The sequence below is a fragment of the Cupressus sempervirens genome, chromosome 6 (assembly GCF_028749045.1).
Source record: "Cupressus sempervirens isolate cs-2001-9-10 chromosome 6, ASM2874904v1, whole genome shotgun sequence".
NCBI lineage: Eukaryota > Viridiplantae > Streptophyta > Pinopsida > Cupressales > Cupressaceae > Cupressus > Cupressus sempervirens.
Window position 1 is genome coordinate 248,555,257 of NC_143123.1, and position 27,588 is coordinate 248,582,844.

The window sequence follows — 27,588 nt, forward strand, 5'->3', positions numbered from 1 at the left end:
GTCAGATGCTTGCAGATATGCATATTCCTCAAGCAGGTCCGACTTCTTTGTTTTCAAACAATCAGGCAGTACTCAAACTTGCCAAAAATCCAGTGTTTCATGAACGAACCAAGCACATAGAGCTTCATTGCAATTATATCCGAAAATTAGTAGAAGATGGATCCATTCAGTTACTCTATGTCCCTACCTCAGAGCAACCAGCAGATATTTTCACAAACCCCTTGGTCCTGAGAAGTTTGTTAAATTCAAGAGATCTATTGGTGTAGTAAATAGATTGAGCATTAAGGGGAGATATCAGAATAATCTTTAATGCTCACTATTGTACCTTATTGTAATTATTAGAATGTTTCTAATATTTAGGTGTAGTCTAGAATAGAATGTTTCTATTCTATTCGACTCTCCTTTTGTATATATAGATCATTTTGATCTCTATTTAATCAATCAAGTATTCTACCATTTCCATTTGTGACAGTAATTAGATGTAAGATTGTCGTACATTGTAAACTCTGAACTCAACGCCTAGAAGTACTCATTTATTCTATACTGTTATGGTTATTTTGTAAGAGCATATTTAATCTTGTTGAGAACCAACCGCAATAATTCATAGTCAGTTATCAATGCATTTGATTAAGACCAGTGGTATATGGGCTGCGATAGTACACTAGTATTAGAGTTTAATACCTAGATTACACACCAAATGTTTGACAAAATTTCACTAGCCAAAGTTCAACTTCTTTGATCAAACTAAGCAGGGATTGTTACAGAAACCCAAAATATTATATTTGGAAACAAAGATGGCACTCCAAATTTGTCAGATCTGAAGCAAAGTAATACAACACGAAATACAGTGAGGGATGAATCCCACCGAAATCGAAATAGCCAGATAGGGAAAATCTTCCACTTCTGAGATGGCGAACAATACAAAATTCTAACAGGAATTTGTGGTACCAAGAAATAATCCAAATTACATAGCAATCACAACCTACATGTCATACTTAAATACCCTTCGGAGGGACTCCCAAGGGTTTACAAGGAGAGCCACCGACAACACCTACAAAAAATTAAAGATGGGCCCAAGATATACAAAAATCAATCTAGACCCCAAATAAACTTATAATTTATTAAATAATTAAAGTTCCAAATAATATTATTTAAATTTTAGGACCATTAGTTATTAAAAGTATTTGATTTAAAATTGGAGGCATTACATTTCAGAGGGATAAAAGTTCCCATTCTGTATGAATGCTTGCCTAATATGCCCTATTATAACATATATATATATAACACCTTATGATTTGAATGGTTGCTTGATGCATATAATGGTAATAGCAATTCTACAAAAAAAAAAATCTGATTTATCACATTTGTTTTATTCTTTCAAGCCAACAAGGTTGTTGCTCAACTTGAGGAATCGACAAATAGATGTGAATAAGAATTCACAAAAGATGTTGGTTGACAATTATCATTTCCATCCCTCAAATTATCTCCTTTTCATAATAACCCTTGTCTAGTTATAGCTTAGACAAACACTATTTTCCTTCACTAATCAGAGATTTGTCATTCAATCAAACACTTGGAAAGCACTCAGGTAATTAAAGTCTGGCGATTTTCTAAATAGTATTAATGACCGAATTGTAAACTATCTTTTACGTCACATAACAATGAAATACTGACTTGTTATCACAATCCCACTCTAAATTTATTTTACAAAAATGTAGAACAAATCTTTGGCAGAGTTATAATGGTAAACTCAAATTAAGCCACGGATGCTAACCTAGCAAGACAAATGGATTGACAGGATAAACTTCAGTTGTTTATTAATTTACCAATCAAACTCTAAGGAAGATACAACTCATTGAAAATTGGCCATATTCAAATACATAAAACACTCCTAGAAATCTCTAAAATTTTATTTCCAAAACTGAATTGACTATGTTTGGAGAGTCTAAATCCAATTTCTAACAACAATGGAACCTGATTGAAATTTAGATGTCTTTATCATAGCCAATGTGCAAACACAGAACTCCAAACTGAAAAGTCGCAAGTCTAGGACAATTGACAGCCTCCTCCAATGAAAAAAAGATGCCCAGCCAACATGGATTTAACAGCCATCCTTAATATGATTGCCAAACAATGATGTGGCACAGCATGGAATGAGAATCGTGGGCCTGGAGATCAAATCGTGAGCCCTTAAATGAAATCACAAAGCATGATTGATGTGACCGCTAGCTCTCAATCCAATCAAAGATGTTATGTTAGTATGTTAGAGCTTCTATTGAAGACACCAAAGCTAGAAATCCATCACGCTGGCCTCTGGTGTCTTATAACAGGCCTATCCAAAATGAAATGTGGTTATACAATGATCAATCGCTGACCTAGTTGAAGCGCCAAAATTTGGCAAACCAATTTGTGATTACCAACATAAATTGCACCTCTCAAGGATTCACCCTTTATCCAATAAACCTCAGAATTAATCCTCTCCTTTAGATACAATGAGAAACAGTAGGGAGGAACTTGGCAAATTGTTATATAGCAGCAACAATTTGCAATATCACTCAAGCGATTCTTGGAATGTCCCTTATACTTCGGCAAGGGCACATAATTTAGAAGCTTCAAGGAAAGCCACAAAGGCAACAAAAACAAATAAATATTCAAGCGTGTTTTTTCCAATGAAATGGGCTCCTATTTATAATCCTTTGTTGGCCAAAGTTTCCTAAAGAAGTCCACTTCTCAAATTGTGGAAGTTTCCCAAAAGAACTCAACACTTGAAACTTTCCAACACACTCATTAAAAAATATCTCTTAATGTCATTAATATAATAACATAATAATTATTATTATAATAATGCAACTTGAATAATTAATTAATAAATAAGAGCTCATGCAATTATTAACCTCATCCATTGCAAGTGACAGCCAACTGCCAGAGCCACCCAATACACTGCCAAAAAAATAGACTTACTAGAAATATTAAGTCCACAACTCGGACCCCCAAATCACCCTATCAGTTCACAAGGGTCACTATGATGAGCTAACTCCATCAACTGCATAAACTTACCAAAAACAGGGATATTACACTTGTACATTCTTGACTTCTTAGAAATACTCCTTGTTCCTTAGCATAATCTTTAATTGATATTTAATTGCTACAATCCCACCCTTTCAATTAAACATGGAAATTCCCAGAGATCATACTTCCTAATTTCCTTACTAAATTGGTTTACCATATCAGAATATTGATAGCTCCCTTTCTGAATACATCGCCTTGAAAAACAAGTACCATAATTTTCTTGATTTGTCATTAACTCCAATGAATCATTGTAGTATAAATTTTAACAATATTATTCATAATTAGGAAATATTTTGAATTTTCCACATGTTCAATTTTCATATACCTATCAAGATTCAAAGTTTTCATGTCAAACTCAAGCACGCTTAACCATGGATTTTGCGGTCACCAATTTGCAAAACCTTCATCGACTATTGTGCCTTATAAACCTTTCATGAGAGAGCCTCTTTAGCTCATCAATACTCAGATGGGAGCATCACATAGATGCAATGAGTGTTGAGTAATCCATTCATTCTCATCAAAGATGGGCTCTTGTGAAATACTTCCGATGAAATATGGATCAATGAGTTTCACTTCAAAAACTGCACAAATGAGTGCTAATAGAAATATCACAATTTGACTTGTGGGAAATGTTTCCTACTTATCAATTAATGAGCTAAAAGGGCTCTATAGTGAATGGCTCAATAAGCACATCACTTGCTAAATATTTTGCAAACGTGGTAGTGCAAGCTAAGTAGTCTTACCCATGGAGAAAAATCCATGGTATGCATACTTCAGTTCGAGCAATACTAGGGTAGGTGACCTCCTAGCAAGGCTCAATACTCCACCCCTTAGAGAATCACCTAGATCAAATGAATTCTTGGTGCTCCATTCATTCTTGTGAGAGATGGGTTTTAGGGAACCACTACTAATGAAACATGGATCCATGAGTTTTGGTCAGGGAACTATATAGTAGAATCGTGATAGCAATAACACAACTTATTAATTATTGCTTATTGTGATTGCTCACTTAGTGGGAATTAATCATAATGGGAATCAATCATAACTATGGTCGTTCCTCTTACATATTTCTCCTATATTATTGATTCTCTTTATTATTAGGTGATTCATTAATATCTTTTAGGTTTGCCATTAGCTATAAAGGATTCCTCTTCGAAAGTGATTTATAGAGATGTTTCTATCGATATATGGATTTCCAATCAAAAAAATGTCACTTTCATTAGAATTCATATTATTCCACTCAATTTATGCTTGTTTGTCTTTAGTTTGCTGCCTTGATTCAATATAATTTCTGCCTTAGCGTACTCTAATACAATCACCTCCCTTTGTCTTCTAACAAAGCCATTGCATACATGATAAGGAAAGTCTTCTTCTTGGTTACATAAGCATTGCTAAAGAGACTTATACCTATATACATTTTTTCATCATAATTAATGTGTTGCTACAATACCTATTCTATCTTGCTATATTTATGTTCTATGAAATAAATGCTTAGACATAACTACTATCATACTAGATTTCTAGCTAATAACTGTAATACTAGAATCTTTCTTTACTGCTATACCTGGTAACTTACATACATGAGATAATAATACAAATGACAATGTGTCCCAAATGTAGATTAAAACATATCTTTATTAGCCAATGAATTCAATACAGAGAAGAAGACTAGAGATGGCTAGTCAAGGATTACAATTCCTCAATGTTACATTGCTACCTTCCATAGTGGTGCACAACATATTTCAAGGACCCGACAGTTGCCAAGAGGACACAACAATCAATCAACTCACACAACTACCCAAGAGTGATAACAAATTTATTACGAACAACTAATACATTGACGGATAATCAGTATTATTTAACATAACAATAGGCATTTTATGCCTACAATATCCAACAAAAGAAAAAGTCATCTCCCAACAAGCATACATCAAGTAATATCTAGGAAGAGTGATGACAAGAATGTGAATAATGACTTGTATTGTGCAAAACTGTATCCATAGGTGAGAAGAGAACTGTGAAATGTCAATAGTTTATGTTGCCTGTACAGACAAATGATAAGAGAACCATGCAATGTTAAAAATTAGAGCTTCTTGTATAGACAATTGGTACTTAGATGAAGGTAAGGCATGTAGAACTATTAAAAACTGTTGTTCCTTTCTTGTGTGGAAGAATGATTGCACAACATAGGACACCATCACAATCTATCATTTTTTCCCATTCAAAAGAATGATTCTAGACAGGCTACATGAAATGTTTGTCTAAACACATACCACTATTTTGACAGTTCATACAAAATGGAGTTTTGTATGTAATAAACAAGTTGACATTTCCCATACATCGCAGAATTGTTGTCCATTCGCAAAATTGTGTTGCTCATACATAATGAAATTACTATCAAATGAGATGATGCAAGCAACTTATGATGGTGTTGAACCAGTTTTCCATAAGAGTACGCCATGTTTTCTATGGAGGTGTTGTGCGTGTCCTATGTGAGGAAGCCTCACTAGGTAATGCTGAGAGGTTTTGTACAAGTATTGAAAGAGTGCTTGCATCACCAGGTATCGTATGGAGGTGTCATACAATAGCACTGAAATTCAATGTTAGTATGACGAATGGAATGGAATATAGGATCTGCACACTATTCATGATGTCGTACGGATGGCTTCTTGTGTCATAGGGCAGCCCCTTTGGATTCTACATCTGCAAATTCGCTTTTAAACCTTGCCATTGTAAATTTAATCAGTTTTACCTGTATTTGTTCTTTGTTTGCCAAAAGATACCATTTCCTCGCAAGAAGTGGGCTATATAAATTTAACGAGAGTATGAATCAAACAATGGCCTATATATAGTCTTCATTATGTTTTGCTTTCCATTTACCATCTTTCAACTATCAAATGTAGGCCCCATAACTTAACACCCTTTCATCAATTTAACTTCACAAAGAGTTATTGCTACGAAAAAATCAAGCATTGCTACAAAAGTAAAAAAGAATTGTAACTACTAGAAAACAAAATGACAAAAAAGAACGCGCCGATGTTGTATACTAACAAATACTACTATGAGGAAGGGTAAGAAGACACCTCTAGAGTAGTTGTGGACATATGCAAGCAAAGATGTTGAAGTAGTCTCATATCACAGTCTACTAGCAATTGTTTCTCACCAAGAACTCTCACTAATGTGACAACACACATCAAGTCCTTCATTTGTCCCAGCTCTCCCACAAAGCCTCACAATCTCCCCTAAACATCTACAAGCCAAGTTTCGTTTTCTAAGTGAACCACTTGCTCATATGTCAATTGCTCGTCTAGAATTACGAGCCTCTTGCATAGCACTGCACTGCATTGTCAACTTGTGGTCCTCCTTTGCCTTCTTGTACACCTTATACAAGTTCCTCCCATATTTGTAGCTCTCTGAGGCTAAATAAGTGTATCTCTAAATGCACTCTACACATCATGGAAAGGACCTAGCATACCATTTTCTTCCATTGATGTGTATAATTTGCACCATCTCTTATGTCTTTCTCAGTGGCCAACTTCGAGCTATAAAGTGAGCTGCAACTGCATGTTGGTGCTATCCTATCATAAACTCCATAAGGCCCACATGTCTAGTAAGCTATTGTATATTGTGTGCTACTGCAGTCAATCCATCTAATTTTGTAAAATAACTCTGTGATGATCATATGGCATCCCATGGGTATGGTTTCGAACAATGTTACCAGCCTTGGACTCAGCTCAAACTTGACCAAGCCCAAATTAGGCTCAGACCGGACTTGACGGCTCAACTCGACAAGGACTCAACATGGATTTGGCAATTAAACACATAAGAAATTCAAAGATTTTTATGAATTTTAAGTTTTTTTCATGCATCATTTAACCAATTAACATCAAATACACAATAATTGAGATAAATAGAAGCTACTTTGCACACATCCACAACTTTTCATAGATCACATAAGTATAAATGCGATTTTTTGAATGAAATTACTTAAAAGTTAAACTAAATAAGATAACAGAAATATAATGTCATTGTCAAATGTCTATAATATTCATGAAATATGCAATCTGTTGAATCAAAAGTTCAAAACATATATCAAAATAAAGGCTCATAGTAGCCTATGTCCTCCTACAACTATGCCTAAGATAGTTCATCGAAAACTCCAGAGCCATCATCTCTCCGTATTTGTAAACTTGAACCTTAGTGACATGCTCATCGTGATCATCCTCCTCATCCTCAAAATCCTCATCATCAAAGCAAGGTCCATCACTCTCGACCTCAAGGTCCTGCACTAGGTCTCCTCGTGCTCTAGCCTCCTTCGCTATCATCACCATTGCCACTACCTCTGCCTCTTGATCCACCTAATCAGCCCACTCCAAGTCTTCATCACTGAAGATAGGATCATCAACTACCAACTTCAATTTAACCTCAAATAGCCAAGACAATTTGTGCGAGATAACACTATTGAAGGCATGTTGAACACTGAAATTTGGCTAAGCCTAGAATCTTTAGAAAACCCCAAAATCTAGAATCTGCATTTTCACTCCTCTGAAGTTGAAGCTTATCTCAAACATCCTGACAATATTTATGCAAATATAACTTAATGTATAAGAAATAAAATAAATGCATCTTAAACTTAAATGTTACATTTCTATAAATCCTCCCGCCCCTAAGCTGAAAAACTTATTATTTTTTGTTGGTTGATGGCGGAGTTCAACCAACAAGACTGGGTGAGAGTCAGCTACCTTAGCAAGTCAACCAAGACTCGGCTAGGACTCGACCGAGTCCAAGTCCAGAGGCAGTTTGCCTCGTTTTGCTCGGCTTGCCTCGAGACTCACCGAGTCCTGTAATGTTGGTTTAGAAACCTAAACATACTCATCACACTAAATAACTCTCCATGCATCATGCCCTAGCCCCATAGCTTGTTTTAGGGGGATGCCAGCCTAGTGCACGCTCATTTCTTTAATATCAATTACCTTTTTCCTCTCTTCTAGTATCATCACTTGATTGTCAAGATATCCCCCACCTACATTGCTTGGTTTATACTAGGTGTTTAACTAAAATTGTTGAACCATCAACAAAGTTGAAGAGAAGAATGAGATTTTCACCATGTCCATCTAAAATCTGTCAAAAAGGCTATTCACCTACTGCCCACCTCATGTGCCCTCACAAGCACTTCTATCGTGGCACCACCTAACATGTCTACTCAATCTGAATCTCTTGTAGTACCTTGTACAAATGTCGTATTTGTTAGTTCGTCATCCAAATCTCTTCTGATGCAAGTATCATATTTGTCCCTCCTGCATCCAAATTGTCATTGTTCTAGCTGCCCAGTCAACCACTACTAGTGTTGTCCTTTCTACAAGAGTCATCCTCCTCCAACGTTTAAACATTTTTCGTTCTTTCTTTCTTGAAAATGGTATTTTTTAAATTTTCTTACACCAAATAGAGTGACTTATTTAATCTTAAAAAAATTAAAAGTGTTGTAAGCTTCAAGTTTTCAAGGACATCAAGGCAATTGCAGACATCATCAATGCCTTAGGGATATATCCCCATGCTACACTACTTTAAATCAAACTAATCTCAATTTAATTTGTGCCTCCTACCATTACTTAACCAATGTGTCATTACATTAGTATAGTGCCGAACTGAATTTTTCTCACAGATATTATAAAACCTTAGACAAAAAACATTGACAAAAAGATGTATTGTACCCTCTCTGGTCCTATGGTATTAGGAACTAATTTCTTTAAATTCAATTGCAAGAGACTTTCCTCTATTAAACTTATATTCAAAATGAATAAGAAGAGTGGCAAATGTAATATCAATTGTCTCGATAATTAGATTGTTCATTTGTACTAGTCTAAAAATGGTAATCTATCTTACCACAATATCGGATCTGATACAGATAGCGGAATGTATTTGCAATGCATTCTTATATATAAAAGACATCAGCATACACGGATATATGTATAGAATTGTATAATGTAACTATGTTACAGATGATATGAATTACTCTTGTATTTGCAAGATCAAGTATATTGTTACAGATGTATATTCATAAGTTGCTGTATCTGGTATCCCAGGAAATATATGCAAACAATCTTCGACTGTTCTATCAATTGCTTATCAGACCTGTGCCCCAATTACTTCATGGTTTTTGTGCCTTATATTAATCTAGACATGATAGTTATCTCTGATTTCCAATAACTTGTTCTACAATTCAATATTTAATCTCATTTAATCTCCTTTTCTATTACTTCAAGATCCACTTCGACCTGCTACTGTTCTGTTTCAAACCTTCTTTATATATGTATATATATATGTTCCTGATCAATACCTTTAACATACTCACTGATTGCCATAAGAAGCTCCTGCCAATATGGATGAAAAATAAAAAAGGAAAATGTTTCATAATCTTATTCATATGATTGTGAATGCCTTCTTATACTTGCGTTTGACATGATTTGTTGAATTGCTACAGGACATATCCTATTGTAAAGTTTCTACAAATTCTATGACTGAATCAGAGATTAGATTTGACCTTTCTTCCTCTCCTTGTAGCTTGCTGTGAATAACTTCAAAGTACTGTCATGAATTAAATTAGAAATATAAGTCTGAAACTGTCCTTTCTTCTGCAAGTTGTATATGGGAGTATTGACTAAGGAGCAAACTATTTTGTGTTCTTGTGTGCTCTTAGACTTCAACCATACCCATTATAAATAGAGAGACCTAGGGACATGTCCTTACAAGGGTGTCCCTTCCAAAACATTCTTTAACGCATCCTAGAAATCAGCGACTTTTCCAAGAAACGAGTTTAAATATAACTTAACAGAAAAGAGTTTTAGATAAATCCAAACTAATTCTAACGATAAACGACAATATCCCTAAGAGGATAATGTAAAGATTTTGGATCAATCTATGTCATGTAAGAAGAGATAAGACCGATCTGTTATCAGATCAATAGTATTACAAGTTACAAAATTAACACTCCCTCTTAACTTGATAATCATACTGAGAGATATCATATCTAGCAACGTCGATAAAGAAGAACAAGCAAGAATTGATACTCTATATCTATTTGAATCTTCTTAGCATGTGGTATCATAGAACAAATGATACAATGTCATATGACTAAACCTGTGATATGATAAATCACTGCTACTAGTGATAACAGTAGGATAAATCTGAAGAATCATTGAAGTTTTTCATTTATCCAAGTTGTGACTCATAGATATTGGTATTCCTATATCACAACATGATCCTAAGTTAAAATCTATCAGAACACAAGATAAACTCCGAAAAAAAAAAGAATTATTCCTTTATCCAAATTGTGATATATAGACATACCAATGTCCACATCACAATGTGATCTTGAACTCATCTAGATCGTACAATAGAACTCTACTGTTTAGCATATTATCTAAGAGATCGTCATCTCTCATAATGTCTTTTATGCAAGTGTTCATTATCTCAGAGATCATCACCTCTTAAATAATGAATAGAAATGGTGGAGACGATAACAATCAATAGCGTGACGATAAAATTATTTTATTAATAATTTAAAGAATACAAATGGATTACAATTCAACCATACCAAGTCTTCTCCTGAAGTGGTCTATCTTCACTCTAAATAGAGGTTTGGTGAGTATGTTTGTTGTCTAATCTGCAGTGCAAATGTATTCTAATTCTATAGTATTCCTGTCTACCATATCTCTTACATGATTGTAAGGAATTTCAATATGCTTGGACCTGTCATGAAAAACTAGATCCATCGAAAGCTTCATGGAACTTTGGTTATCACAATGAATAATCATAGGATTCATGGCTTGCCCAAATAATCCCACAACTAACTTCCTTAGCCAAACTGCTTCTCGAGAGGCCATTGTTGCTGCAATGTATTTGGCTTCTGTGGAGCTTTGAGCCAATGAAGACTACTTTCTGCATATCCAAGATATCATTGCTAATACTAAATTGAAACTAGCATCCTGAAGTACTTTTCCTATCTTTAACACTTTCACCCCAATCTAAGTCGGTAAATCCATATAAATCTACGCCAACTTTCTCATATTTGAACCTGAGATTAAGAGTGCCTTGTAAGTATCTCATAATGTGTTTAACTGCAACTAGGTGAATCTGTAGGATTTGAGCAAATAAGCCAATCAAATCCACAAAGCCTTTGAATCCCTGCATGCAAAAACCTGTCACAGAAGAAAAAGACAAGAAGAGGCAAGGGTTTGCTAAAAAATGGAGATAGAAGAAAAGTTGCTCTCAAATGAAAAATGCATAAGAGATAATGAAGAAAGTACAATGCTCATCCTTATAAAGGTGAGATAGAAACCCTAAACTAAAAAGCTAGGTTGCACATTATTAATTAATAATTAATTAATAATGCACCTACAAGATAGCTTAAGCAAAAAATAGAGTAATAGGCAACTTAATTAATTAAATCAAAGTGATTTAATTAATAAGTGCAAACAAATAATTACTCTAACACCCGCCCTTAAGCAAAGCTCAGGAGGTAAGCTAACCTAGCACAGCTATGAAAGCAGGAAAATTGGGTCCCGGCAACAAGGCCAAATCAGGTACCCAGTACAAGGAAATCTCTATAAACTGGAGTAAAGGAGAAAACCCAGTCGGAAAAACCCCTCTCCAAAAAGAGATATAATGACTTCAAGAGACTCTCTCAAAGCCATAAGTACAATGCGTGACTTTAACCCCCCCCGTGAGAGAGGGCCAAGGCTCCAAAGCCCCCCCAGAATGAAAGAACTCCTGGATGAATGAACAAACCACTGTGACTCCAGTGCAGAGGAGTGAAAGGTAGTGGACACTGTAGAGGGAACCTCGAAAGCTGAGGTGTCACTGGAAGGCCGAGCTGATGCTCAAAGGAGTAGACACGAGGATTTTGAAAGGGAATCCCCAATGTAAGTGGTATGACAGGTGTGCTGACACTGTCATCAAAGAGGAGATGAATGTCCTCTGTAGAATTTTCAACAACTGCACCTAGTGGCTTGATAAATGGAGCTGGAGGATCAAGCAGTGCTGAAGAAGAACTCTGCTGAACAGAAAAGAGCTCAAGAGGAGGTGACAAGGCAGTTACAACAGTAGTCTCAGGAACCACACAGAGGTTCAAGAAACCTGACTGTACCACATGATGCTCTCTCAAAGGAGGAGAGTCGTGCTCTGGCAAAGGTGGACCAAAGTGTGAAAAGGAGTAGAGACGAGTGGAAAGATCAACTGTCCCTGTAGCAACAATACCTCCTGTCATACTATCTCGGATGAAAACTGAATCTGGAGTGAACTCAACTGTCTTCCCGGACCCACTGTGAGAAATCTGATAAACCGAGAGAAGGTTTGCAGACAGAGATGGAACATACAACACATCATTGAATGTGCCATCCTGAATGCATACAGTGCCTTTCCCGCAGACTGTCATAATAGTGTTATTCCCAATGATAATATGGGGAATAGGAGAAGCCTCAAAAGAAGAGAAGATCTCTCGAGAAGATGCCATATGGTGAGAAGCACCTGAATCCAGTATCCAAGGAACCTGTGAAGGGAATGTGAAAGAAGCCCGCAATGCATGACCCTTTCCAAGATCCTGTTCAGCTGTAGGATTGATAGAAGAAGACTGATAAGCAAACCCCTGTGAGCCAGAAGAGGATGGAGAGGAAAGATTGCTCTTCTGAAGAAGAGCTTGCAAATCCGCTATCTGTTTCTCATAACCATCAAACTTCTTCTGATAACAAAGTGACTCATCATGTGTTCCCTTCTGACAATAGGAACATGTAGGTCTTTCAGTCTTCTGTTTCTCCTTCTTAGAAGAAGATGGTGGGCCAGTAGAGTGTTGAGAAGAGGAATCTGATAACTGCTTCGGCTTCTGTGTGCTCGAAGGTGGCTTGGCAATTAATGCCTGTGATTGTGAACTTGTAAGAGAATCCATACTAGTGAGCTTTGATTGCTCACGAGTCAACCGGTCACAAAAAATCTCAAAAGAGGGCATAACATGTCGTGCACCTAGAGCATCCATAGTGGAGTAGAAGGTAGAAGTGAAAATCTGATAAGGTCCTCGAAGCTTGGACAGTATCAGAAAGATACACTCATTATCAGATTTTGTCTTTCCTGCAACCTGTAACATAGATCGAAGAGACTTGAATTTCATCAAGAAATCCTCAATGCTGGTGAATGATTCAGGAATCAAGGAGGTAAACTCCGCATCTATCTGTAGAATCCTGAATTGATTCATTGTGCCAAATAAGGTTGAAAACTTGTCCCACATAGCCCTGGGTGTATTCAAACCATCCAGGTGAAACAATAACCCCTCTAAAATATTCATTGCAATGAGGCCCATTGCCTCATCCATTTTATTGCACTGCATAAGAAGCTCATAAGGCCTCTGTAGAACTGGCTAAGCCGCATCAAGACATGACCATAACCCCTTTGCCATAAGCAATCTAGTCATCTGTCCTTTCCAAGTATGGTAGTTGTGTGGTGTAAGGCAGGCGACATAGGAGTCCGCCATTGAGAGATGAAGACGGAAGTAGAAGGGTCTTATTCTGAATTAAAGTACAGAAAAGAAAGTGCCCCCCCACAATATATAATGATATCCCTCAAATACCAAATAAAACAACTATAGAAAGTATAAAAATTGAGAAAAGAACCTAGATTTCGGATGAAGAGAAGAGGGAAATAGAAGTCTCTACTTCAACGCTAAAATTGGAAGCTCAAATGAACTCAAAATGAAACTAAAATAGTACCATTGTCTCCGTCTTTGAACCAGCTTTCCGGCGCTTCTTTCGGATCGGAAAAAGACCTCCGTATGCCCAAGTTAAGGCCAAAAAACCAACTACAGGTCCAAAAAGGGAGCTCTCTGGAAAAATACAGACATGCGAAAAAACTTGACGGCCGTATGGCCGTCAACAGCCAGTCACCGGGAAAAAATCCGGCTGCCGGATTGATGACGTCATCGGCCGAATAGATGATGTCATGCCGAGACTGTGCAATTGGCGGCGCCGCTGGAGGAGGTGGTGCCCGGGCGGCGCCGCTGGAGGAGGTGGTGCCCGGGCGGTAAACGCCGGTGGCGCTGCCAGTAGTGGTGGCGGTGGCTCGGAGGCTGCGCCGCGGGTGGTCCGCCGGCTGCGGCTGAGCTCCGGCCGGGCGCAGGCGGTGCTCCGGTGGCTGCGGGGTGGCGCCGGGGCGGAGCGGCCCGAAAATTTTTTTTTTTTTAAATTTAAAAAAAAAAAAAAAAAATGCCTCGATCTGCGTGAAGGAGGCCGTACGGCCCTGCTGGGCAAAAAAAATTTGCCTCCCGGAGCAACGTTGTCCAAATCGGACAAATTTTATATGGAAATAGGGGTTTTGACGCCTTCTGAATCCATCCGTGACGTCCGTTTGGCCTCAACCTGCTCCAAAAAATAGTGACCCCCCTGTTTTCTCAAAAAATACCCAAAAAATTCCAGATCTGTTTTGTCAAACCCTCATTCTCCTTTTTCTCCAAATAACGAACAAGCTGCAGCAGATCTGGCTCTGATACCATGTAGGATTTGAGTAAATAAGCCAATCAAATCCACAAAGCCTTCGAATCCCTGCATGCAAAAACCTGTCACAGAAGAAAAAGACAAGAAGAGGCAAGGGTTTGCTAAAAAATGGAGATAGAAGAAAAGTTGCTCTCAAATGAAAAATGCATAAGAGATAATGAAGAAAGTACAATGCTCATCCTTATAAAGGTGAGATAGAAACCCTAAACTAAAAAGCTAGGTTGCACATTATTAATTAATAATTAATTAATAATGCACCTACAAGATAGCTTAAGCAAAAAATAGAGTAATAGGCAACTTAATTAATTAAATCAAAGTGATTTAATTAATAAGTGCAAACAAATAATTACTCTAACAGAATCTCCTTTGGCTCACACATAAATTGGCTTAAGGCATTAATAGCATACCAAATATTAGGTCTTGTATTTACTAAGTACATAAGGGACCCAATCATTTGTCTGTACAGAGTAGAATCTATTTTAGGCAATTTTGGTGCTACTTCTTTAAGTATTTGTAGATTAGTCTCTATTGGAGAAGACATACACTTGCAATTCCACATTCCAAATCCTTCAAAATATTTGATGTATACTTCCCTTGATTAAGTATGATACTGTCAGAATTTTGTCGTACTTCCACTCCTAGGAAGTAATGAAGGAGTCCCAAGTCTTTCATCTCGAATTCTCTAATTAGATCTTTCTTACACTGATCTATGAGATGATAATCACCTATTATTAGAAAATCATCAACATACAATATCAAAATTACTATATCATCTTTATCTCTTTTATAATATAAATTTGGATCGGCTTCACCTTTCGAGAATCCTAAGCCAGTGAGATACTTATCAATTATTTCATACCAAGCCCTTGGAGCCTACTTAAACCCATAGATAGCTTTCTTAAGCCTACAAACAAAAACGTTAGGATCATGACTTTCAAATCCTTCAGGTTGCTCCAAATATACTTCTTCTGTAATCTATCCATTTACGAATGTTGTTTTTACATCCATCTGATGTACTTTCCATCCCTTCGATGTTGCGATCGCTAGGACTGCTCTTACAGAAGTATATCTGGCAACAGGAGCAAAAGTTTCTTCATAATCAATCCCTTTTCTAAGAGAACCCTTTTTCTAAGAGAATCCTCTAGCTACAAATCTAGCTTTATATTTCTCAATGCTATTAGCAGCAACATGCTTTATTTTAAATATCCACTTGGAAGAAACAACAAATTTCCCTTTAGGTCTTGGAACAAATTCCCAAACATCATTCTTCATAATAGATTGGTATTCTTTTGTCACAGCTTCTTTCCAAGCTGTATGTTTAATAGCATCTGACGGATTGGTTCGTTCTGTTTTGGACAAATTATTCATGTTTGTTGTATAACTAGAAAATCTATTAGGTCTTTTTCTTTCTTTGACTATTCCAGAAGGTGCAACAAAATCTTGTGCTTCCTCGATTGTTTTAATGGCCCAAAGTGGTCTTTTCTTTGAATTTAGAGTTCTCCAAGATTTAGATTTTGAATTTCATCTTCAATTTCTTCTATGTTCTCCCTTTGAGACTCGGACTCAGTATTTCTTTCAGAACTAGGTAAAGGAGAAGGTTCTTCATAACTTAGGGCTCTCTTGAATGCTACATCTTTTTCAAAAATTACATCCCCACTAAGTTCAATACTTTTCTGTCCAAGTATTAAAATCCTATACGCTTTAGATGTTTCACTATACCCTACAAAAATACCTTTCCTCCCAAAGGGTTTTAACTTAGTTCTCTTTTCTTTTGGAACATGGATATATACAAGGCACCCAAAAATCCTAAGATGACTTATATTGGGATTAACCTTAGTAAATACTTCTTTAGGAGTTTTATCTCTAAGGTAAGAGTCAAGGCTTTTGTTTTGAATATAGACAGCAATACAAGAGGCTTTTGCCCAAAGATAATATTCTAGATTTTGATCAAATATAATAAGCTCTAGTAGATTCTATAATTGTTCTATTCCTTCTTTCTGCTACCCTGTTTTGTTCTGAATTATAAGGAAAAGTGTACTCCCTCTTAATACCTATTTCTTTACAAAACTTTTTAAACAAGTCTGAGGTGTATTCCCCTCCATTATCAGTTCTAAGAGTTTTAATTTTATGTCTTGATAAGTTCTCATTTAATGTTTTGAATTCTTTAAATCTCCTTAGGATTTCTTCTGATTCTTTGCATTTTAAGAAGTAAATCCATGTTTTCCTAGAGAAGTCATCTATGAACAAAATATAGTTCCAGAATCCTCCAAGAGAAAGAACAGACATAGGTCCACATAAATCTGAATTAATTAATTCCAAAACATTATTTGTTTTTCTAGTGCTATCATAAAATGGACTTTTGGTGTTCTTACCTAGAGCGCACCCTTTGCATATGCTTGAGTGGTCTTTATTTAGTTTAGGTAAACCAATAACCATCTTCTCCATAGTTGATAAGGTTTTGAAATTTAGATGCCCTAATCTTCTGTGTCATATTTCATTTATGTCTGTAGCTTCATTAATTAAGGCTTGAATAGGTCGACTAGATACTGAATTTAATTCATACAAATATCATTTTCTCTAACCAATCAACTTCGCTTTCTTAATTGAGGAGTTCTTTGCCCAAGTTATTACTTTACCGTCCACGAATGCAACATTATGCCCATCATCTTCAAGTGTTGCAACCGAAATTAGATTTCTTTTTATTCCTAGTATGTAGAGTACTTCTTTGAGAAGAAGAGAATTCCTTGATTTTAGTTTCAAGTTGCAGTTTCCAATTCCTTCAATAGAATGTGTTGAATTATCACCAATGGTAACTTCGCCATTAACCTTTTCTGATATAGAGTCTAGTGTTTTTTTGTATCTTGTTATATCTCTAGATGATCCACTATCAATTACCCATGCTTTACTTGAGATTTCATTTGATAGTGATGAATACAACACACTATTCTCGGGATCATAGTAATCTTCTTCCCTAGTAACATTTGTACAACTCACTTGTTTACAATTCTCAGGACATTTAGATCTGTAGTGTGCAAATTTTTCACATCTGAAATACTTTATTTTGGATAGATCTTTCTTAGATTTGACATTCTCTTGATTTCCCTTTTTCTTCTTGAAATTCTTCTTCTTGCCCTTATAGGAGTTTGTATTAAGAACATGAAGTTCTTTTGTTTTCAGTTCCCCTCCTTTCTTTAAATTTTTGGATTCTTCTTGAAGACAATCCCCCTTAAGTCTATTGAAGTCAGGAAGTTTATCTCTGGGACTTATTCCTTGTGCAAAAGTTTCCCACGAATCTAGTAATCCATTTATAGCCATCAATATTAGTTTCGTGTCACTAATAATGGTTCCTATACTTAATAGTTCATCTCTTATACCGGCAACCCTTAGGAAGAAAGAATTCATTGATTCTCCTTTCTTTATTTGTATGTGATTTAGTTGCCTTTCTAATGCAAGAACTCTAGTTGCATTGTTGACCTCATAAGAATTTAGTAATGCATTCATCATATCAAATGTTGTTTGATGTTTTGTTAGCATAGGTACAATATCATTCTTTACTCCATCTAATATGATCTGAATGCCTTTTCTATTTCCTTTACTCCATATAGTTTTATGAGGTTCAATATTAGGTTGTTTGGATGCTCTATCAACAAATTGCTTTACATCATTTTCTTCAAGAATCATCATGATTCTGAATTTCCAGGCATCAATGTGCTTTTTCCCATCAAACCTATCCTCAGGTCTAATTGTGTATGCCATTGAAGATAAGAGATAGATGCTAGATATATATCTAAAGTCTGATTACCGAATTTTGCAGAGCCTAGGTTCGACTACCAGAGCTCTAATACCATGTAAAGTTTTTGCAAATTCTATGACTGAATCGGAGATTAGATTCGACCTTTCTTCCTCTCCTTGTAGCTTGCTGCAAATAACTTCAAAGTATTGTCTTGAATTAAATTAGAAATATAATTCTGAAACTGTCTTTTCTTCTGCAAGTTGTCTATGGGCAGTATTGACGAAGGAGCAGACTATTTTGTGTTATTGTGTGCTCTTAGACTTCAACCATACCCATTGTAAGGACATGTCCCTTAAAAAACATTCATTAACTCATCATAGAAGTCGGCGACTTTTCCAAGAAACAACAAGTTTAAATATGACTTAACACAAAAGAGTTTTAATTACATCCAAACTAATTCTAAGGATAGACACCGATATCCCTAAGAGGATAATGTAAAGATTTTGGATCAATCTATGTCATGTAAGAACAGATCAGACAGGTCTGTTATCAAATCAGTAGGATTACAAGTTACAGAATTAACACCTATGTCCATTCATCATTTCCTTACCAACCGCACAACTTCATTTTAATAGATAAGTTATATACAACACTCAATGATTATCACTTATGCACCGAATCTCCTATGTAACATGCCTGTCCAAGACAGCCCTACTTTCTAATTATCTTAATGATACTTATCAAGTGATTTGTCTTACCATCAACTGTTGCCAACCAGACAATCATTGCCACCTCTTCCTTTATTAAGGATATTTTGTATTTACTAAGTCTTCGTCAATACTTGATGGAGCTTATAACTGTAACAGCTGGATTTAATATTATTCTTGCATTGGACAATATTACAACATGGGGCCATATCAAAATCTCAAGTGCTACATCAGCACATTGATATTAAAATAACTTTCTTCTAACAATATGATATTAACTACCTTTCACCACTCATGCTCATTACCCTTCAGGAAAACATCGATTGATATCATTATGTAAGCCTGCCTGTACTGCTCACATGTAATCTTATCATCAATAATTTGCCATCCTTCAATAACATGATGCTCTTAATATTAAGACCACTGTAAATAGCTGTCTTAGCAATTGCTTTGCTTCCTCAATCTCGACAATCCTCATATTCACCATCAATCAATCACTTATATCAATATAGCTTTGTATGCTTAATATTGATACAAATTCTCATAATTGATCTATACTGATCTTTGTTTGCTGGTGGTAAGTACACCAATATATATATATATATATATCTTTTTGTTACATTATACTTTATTTCTTAATTTATTTTATTATGATTAATTTTATTTTATTTTTATTACTATTAAATCTGATTACAAAACAGCAACATTACACTGAACAAACAACAAAGTTATAAAAGCACATAAACATGGAATCCCTTCTGTGGTCGTCCTAGTCTCAACTATCATTGCATCAACATGGTGGAACTTGTCCATTCCTGTAAAATAGATCATAAAGTAAATGTGATCTTGAATAATTATTTTGGGTTTTAGGACCTTTTATTCGCCAATTAAAATCTAAAACCAAAGAGCAGAATGTCCTTTCAGAATTCGTATACAATGAAGTCCTGCTATTTTGTTAATTCATCAAACATTATCCCTAGACATTAAATAAACAACTGTTAATTCGAAAAAAAAAAAAAAAAAACCTATTAAACTCACAAAACATTGCTTACCTTGGTGCAAAGCATTGATCAAAATATTCTTCAATCAGCTTTTCTTCTAGTTTCTCATATGAAAAATCTTTTGGTCCTGGTTGTCGTTTTCCCTCTTCTTGTAACGTTCTTTCCCATACCATTTCAGGTTTAAAGTGTTCCAAAAGCTACATGAACACACCAGCAAAATAAGTCTACTAAAATTCTTTTCACTTAATAAAATAAATCTCAGAATATTTCAACAGTTCATTCGATTTCAAAGCAATTCATAAAAGTAGGACTTCACTAGTGATACTAGGGATGAATCTTAATCTCTTTTAGCATAAATCTTTCTTGTTTGATAAATGATTACTCTGGAAGATGGGAGATGTATAAGAAAAATTAGTGTTGGGAACATGTGAAAATATTAAATAAGAATTTTCAAAAAGAAACCTTGCTAAGTTATGCATTTAGTTCCATCATCATATGAACATCCAAAAGGGTCGTATAATATTTGCAACATTATCTACTCTCCAACAAAGAATACTTCAATTTTTTGCACTGAACACAAAGAGATGAATGACGGACCCTAGAATTGTACATTGCTACACAACCTTTTGAGTATTATGTTTCAATTAAAACAGCTTTCGCAAAGTCTTATATTCACTTATCTTCTGATTGTTTTCTAACTAGAGTAAGAATTGATAAACTCATACTCCAAAATTGATTTGAATAATTTGTTCTAGTACAGCTACTTTTGTGTAGGTTTAAAGGTTCAGCAGAAGACAGAATTGTTCTGCAAGGCACTGCCTATCCTGTCACACCAATTAGCTATATCCTGCCAGAGAACAACCTTGTTGCACAAATCAATTCTGTTATGCAAGGAACATTTTGCCGTACAAGGTAATTGTAGCAGTCTGCAATGAAACCATTCTATTGTGCAGGACTCTAGCCACATTGTACATGACAATAGGCATTCCACAATATATTGCATTTCAAGACATGCTTTCAAAGCTTATATTGGTTGCACAAGTTACCAATGTCGCCAGGATGCAACTTTAATAGCTGCAGTGACAAAAACTGCCTTGGATAAGAAATGAAGTTCCAATGGGAAATTCATTTTACGGTATTATAAATGTGTTTTTTTAGATAACCTATAAGGTAGTGGCCAATCTTCATGCCATCCAATCAAATTAATAGAAGAATTGTTACTCCCCAAGAAGTAAAGTTGTATTCTATTGGACCAATCTGATTGGGTCACGAACTAAACAGGATTTGCAATCAGTCGTAGGCTTGATTCATGTGTTTTGTGTCTACTAAATATTTGAATCAGATCAGGACAAGGATTATTTCAGAGAATTGGTGAGCAGTAGTAGCTTCTGTCTGTACGTGTACGTGTATGCGTATAAACCAAAGTTTTTTTGTCCACTTATGTTGACAAAGCATTACATGTTTTCCATGCAGTTACTATTATTTACAGTCGCCTTCTTCATCCCTTGATGGTATCAAGGAATGCTTGCTTTATTTTCATTTTGCATAACAATATTATGATCAAAACTAAGAAGACTAAAGATGTCCAGATTTATGTGGACGTAATGGATGTGGTCTAAACTTTAGGAGGGGCAATAAGGAAAAACGTTTTTTTTTTTTTCTTGATAATAGACAATGCTACGAGTCACCACAACATTAGATAATATGTTAGAGGAAGATTCCTCAAGAAGTTTCTACAAGATCGAAATGCCTTATCAAGCACAAACAATTTCCAAGGTAAGGATCGAAAGCGAGATGATACAGTAAGGAGAAAAGAAAGAACTTCATTTTTATTTTGCATGATCAGGGCATATATATAAAACATATAGTTTGTTTTCTTGACAAAATACTACTTGTTTCACACACAGTTGCTCTTATTTGCAGTTTCCTTCTTCACTCCTTGCTGGTATCACAGAATGATTATTTTTCTTTATTTTCATTTTTCATAACCATATTATGGTCGGAACTAAGAAGACTAAACATGTCCCATTTTATGTGGACATAATGGATGTGGTCTAAACATTAGGAGGGGCAACAGGGAAAAACATATTTTATTTTGCTTTCATAATAGACAATGCTATGATTCACCACAACATTAGATAAAACATTTGAGGAAGATTGCTCAAGAAGTTTGTACAGGATAAAAATGCCTTGTGAAGCTAGAAAAATTTCCAAGGTGAAGATCGAAAGCAAGCTGGCACGGTTAGGAGAAAAGAAAGAGCTTCATTTTCATTTTGCATGACAAAGGGATATGTCTATAAAGCATTTTTTTGTTCACAAATATTGACAAAACACTACTTGTTTTGCACGCAGTTGCTCTTATTTGCAGTTACCTTCTTCATCTCTTGATGGCATCAAGGAATGATTACTTGGCCTTATTTTCATTTTGTGTAAGCATATTATGGTCAGAACTAAGAATACTAAAGAGGTCCAATTTAATGTGGACGAAATAGATGTGGTCTAAACTTTTGGAAGAGCGAGAAGGCAAAACATTTTTTTTTTGCTTTGATAATAGACACCACAACCGTAGATAATATGTTTGAGGAAGATTCCTACAAAAGTTTCTTATGGTTGAAATGCCTTATGAAGCTGGAACAAATACCAAGCTGAAGATCGAAAAGGATCCAACATGATGAGGAGAGAAGAAAGAACTTCATTTTCAGTTTGCATAGCCAAGGTTAATGCCTATAAAACTTAGTTTGTTTAATTCACATAAGTTGACAAAACATTACTTGTTTTGTATGCAGTTGCTGTTAGTTGTAGTTGCCTTCTTCATTTCTTATGGTATCAAGGAATGATTGCTTTATTTTCATTTTGCATAACCATAATATGGTCAGAACTAAAAAGACAAAAGATCTCCAATTTTATGGGGATCTAATTGATGTGATCTAAGCTTTAGAAGGGGCAATAAGGCAAAACATATTTTGTTTTTCTTTGATAATAGACAATGGTATGAATCACCACAACATTAAATAATACGTTTGAGGAAGATTCCTCAAGAAATTTCTACAAGGTCAAAATGCCTAATGAAGTTGGAACAATTTCCAACATTAAGATAAAAAACAAGCCAACACGGTCAGTAGAAAAGAAAAAACTTGATTTTCATTTTGTATAATTCAGGCATAACATAGTTTGTTTTAATCAGATAAATTGACAAAACATTATTTGTTTGGCACACAATTGCTCTTATTTGCAGTTGCCTACTTCATTCCTTGATGGTATCAAGCAATGATTACCATGCCTTATTTTCATTTTGCATAATGATATTATGGTCGGGACTAAGAGGACTAAAGATCTCCAGTTTCATGTGGAAGTAATGGATGTGATCTAACTTTAGGAGGGGCAAGAAGGCAAAACATATTTTTTTTTGCTTCGCCAATAGACACCACAACAGTAGATTGTACGTTTCAGGAAGTTCCTCAACAAGTTTCTAAAAGGTCAAAATGCCTTATGAAGCTAGAACAATTTCAGAGGTGAAAATTGAAAGCGAGCTTAAACCGTCATGAGAAAAGAAGAAGCTTCATTTTTATTTTGCAAACCAAGGCATACGTATATGAAACATAGTTTTTTTTTGTTCACATATGTTGACGAAACATTCCTTTTTTGCACACAATTGCTCTTATTTGCAGTTGCCTCCTTCATCTATTGATGCTAGCAACAAATGATTACTTTGGACGTAATGGATGTGGTCTAGACTTTAGGAGGGGCATGAAGGAAAAACATATTTTCTTTTTCTTTAATAATAGACAATGTTATGATTTGCCACAGCATTAGATAATACATTTTAGGAAGATTCCTCAAAAAGTTTCTACAAGGTCGAAATGCCTTATGAAGCTAGAACAATTTCCAAGGTGAAGATTAAAAGCGAGCTGACACAATTAGGAGAAAAAAAAGAACTTCATTTTTATTTTGCATGTCTAGGTCATATGCCTATAAAACATAGTCTGTTTTGTTCATTTATGTTTTGTTCATTTATGTCAACAAAACACTAGACAATATGTTTGAAATGCCTCATGAAGTTGGAACAATTTCCGCAGTGAAGATCAAAAGCGGGCCAAGACAGTCAAGAGAGAAGAAAGGATTTCATTTTCATACTGCATAACATAGGTTATATGTTTTGTTCCATTTGTTGACAAAACAAGAAATGTTGTCAATGCAACTTCTCTAATTTATAGTTAACCTCCATGATGATGCGATTCTTTTTTCATCCCTTGATGGGATCAAGAAATGATTGCTTTATTTTCATTTTGCATCACTATAATATTGTTGGAACTAAGAAGACTAAAGCTGTTAAGATTTATGGGTACATAATGAATGTGGTCTAAACTTCAGGGGGCGCAATAAGGCAAAATGTATTTTGTTTTTCTTTGATAGTAGACAATGGTATGAATAACCAAAACATTAGATAATATGTTTGAGGAAGATTCCTCTAGAACTTTCTACAAGTTAGAAATGCCTTATGAAGCTGAAACGATTTCCAAGATGAAGATAAAAAATGAGCCAACATAGTAAGGACGAAAGAAAGAACTTCATTTTCATTTTCCATACCCACAATATGTCTATAAACCATGCTCTGTTTTGCAAACACATGTTGACAAAACATTACTTGTTTTGAATGCAATTGCTCTTAATGTTTTGCCTTCATCCCTTGATGCTATTAACGAATGATTACTTTTCTTTATTCTTATTTTTCATTACCATATTATGGTCGGAACTAGAAGACTAAAGATGTCAAGTTTTATGTGGACATAATGGATGTGGTCTAAATTTTAGGAAGGGCAAGCAGGAAAGACATATTTTCTTTTGCTATGATTATACAAACCAGAACATTAGATAATATATTTGAGGACGATTCCTCAAGAAGTTACTAAAGGTTGAAATGCCTTATGAAGCTGGAATAATTGCCAAGGTGAAGATCGCAAGTGAGCCAAAACGATCAGGAGAAAAGAAAGAACTTCACTTTCATTTTGCATAACCAAGGCATATGTCTATAAGACACACCTTTTTTTGTTTACATATGTTGACAAAACATAATATGCTTTATATGCAGTTGCTCTTATTTCCAGTTGCCTTCTTCATCCCTTGATGGATTCAAGGAATGATTACTTTGGACGTAATGGATGTGGTCTAAACTTTAGGAGGGGCAATAAGGAAAAGAGTATTATGTTTTGCTTTGAAAATAGACAATGGTATGAATCACCACAACACTAGATAATATGTTTGAGGAAGATTTCTCAAGAACTTTTTACAAGTTAGAAATGCCTTATGAAGTCGACAAATTTCCAAGGTGAAAATCGAAAATGAGCCAACACGGTAAAGAGAAAAGAAAGAACTTCATTTTCATTTCGCATACCCATGACGTATGTCTATACACCATGGTATGTTCTGTTTACATATGTTGACAAAACATTACTTGTTTTGCATGCACTTGCTCTTAATGTTTTGCCTTCTTCATCCCTTGATGGTATCAAGAAATGATTGCTTTATTCTTATTTTTCATAACCATATTATGGTTGGAACTAGAAGACTTAAGATGTCTAGTTTTATGTGGACATAAATGATTGTGATCTAAATTTTAGCAGGATCAAGTAGGCAAAACTCATTTTGTTTTGCTTTGATAATACAAACTACAAAATTAGATAATATGATTGAGGAAGATTCCTCAAGAAGTTACTAAAGGTCAAAATGCCTTATGAAGCTGGAATAATTACCAAGGTGAAAATCAAAAGTGAGCCAAAACGATCAAGACAAAAGAAAGAACTTCATGTTCATTTTGCATAACCATGGCATATATCTATAAAACATACTTTTTTTGTTCACATATGTTGATAAAACATAATATGTTTTGCATGTAGTTGTTCTTATTTGCAGTTGCCTTCTTCATCTCTTGATGGTATCAAGGAATGATTACTTTGGACATAGTGCATGTGGTCTAAACTTTAGGAGGGGCATGAAGGCAAGACATATTTTGTTAAGCCTTGATAATAAACAATGGTATGCTTCACCACAACATTAGATATTACGATTGAGGAAGATTCCTCAAGAAGTTTCTACAAGGTCAAAATGCCTTACGAAGTTGGAACAATTTCCAAGGTGAAGATCGAAAGCAAGTTCAGACAGACAGCAAAAAAGAACGAACTTCATTTTTATTTTGCATATCCAGGTCATATATCTATAAAACATAGCTTTTTTTGTTTATTTATAACGACAAAACACTAGCTAATAAATTTAAAATGTCTTACAATGCTGGAACAATTTCCAAGGTGAAGATCGAAAGCAAGCCAATGCAATCAAGAGAAAAGAAAAATCTATGTATTGTGTCAGAGTGTGTGTTTGTGTGTGTGTCTATGCGTGCATGTGCATATGTTTGTATGTGTGTCAAACATATTGACGCATCTACAGCTCAAGATGATTAATGATCAGCAATAGGTTTGCCTTCGCTTTGTATGAACAGAAGCATAGATGTGAGTGTGTCAAAGTGTCCAATCATGTGTGTTTGAATGTGTGCATAAATGTTCAAGTAAAGGTAAATGTGTTCACAAGTGTGACTCCGTGTACATGTGTGTGTACTACTTATTATTATTCCCAAATTTCTTTGGATAGATATTGATTGAATGTTTGGAGTCTTGATATACTGCACTAATCTGAATTTTTGTTCAATGAATCTTAGTATTTCAATTATATTCCAATAGTGATCTCACCATTTTTTATTCCAAGTGCAAAACTAAGTTTTCCTCTTATCTCCCTTATCTTATTTATCTCACTCCATAATTGTTATATCTACATCATCATATAATAAACTTATTCTTAAACAAACCTTGCAGTCATCAACGTATTTTACCAACATTTCATAATATGCCTTCCTGCAGTAAAAGTTTATTGATAGCCCTCAACATTTATGGCATATTTCCTAGGATAGATGTTGTTGTTGAGGACAATATGTTTCAGGAATAATTAATTATATGTTACGAAGGCACCTATTACTGAAGACAATATGACATGACAGTCAAGTTGCAACACTTCAACTAAAATTTGTATGTTGTCATGAACGAGAAAGATATCGTATTAGTTTTCTGTCATTACATTTGGATGTACAATCATATCATGTACTTGAGAAGAAGTTAATGGAATAAGCAACATGGTATCCTAAACATTTTGTTACATTTGGTTATGTGTTATCCTTTTCCATTACTTATATAGCATGTACTGAAACTAGTCTACCCATTGATGGTAAACATTTGGTGTCGTTGCTTACCAAATCTGGGAAGTAATAAAGGTCATGGAACATGGTGGATAAATGGGACTTCCTAATAACATGGATATCATCACCAAGAACGATGGAATTAATGAGCTCTTCAAAGGTAAACATGCCCTAACCACAAATTTTTACATTTTGTTTCAGGTAGCCTTTGTACGAAGGTAGGTTGCATGGGAAGAAGTTGTCGAAGATACCATATGGGACGCGTTGAACATAAGTCACATTGCACATAGGTTATTACATCACC

The 27,588-nt window shown here is 35.2% G+C and overlaps 1 protein-coding gene across 11 annotated transcripts in view; it reads right to left on the reverse strand.

Moving 5' to 3' along the window:
* LOC149552173 (putative RNA-dependent RNA polymerase 5) overlaps window positions 1-27,588 on the reverse strand; it is a 249,254-nt gene that overhangs the window by 38,494 nt on the left and 183,172 nt on the right. For all 11 annotated transcript variants that reach the window (XM_089787677.1, XM_089787673.1, XM_089787675.1 and 8 more), the window contains one exon: window positions 20,096-20,241. In XM_089787677.1, coding sequence (XP_089643803.1) covers window positions 20,096-20,241 — 146 coding nt within the window. The remainder of the gene's footprint in view (window positions 1-20,095; window positions 20,242-27,588) is intronic.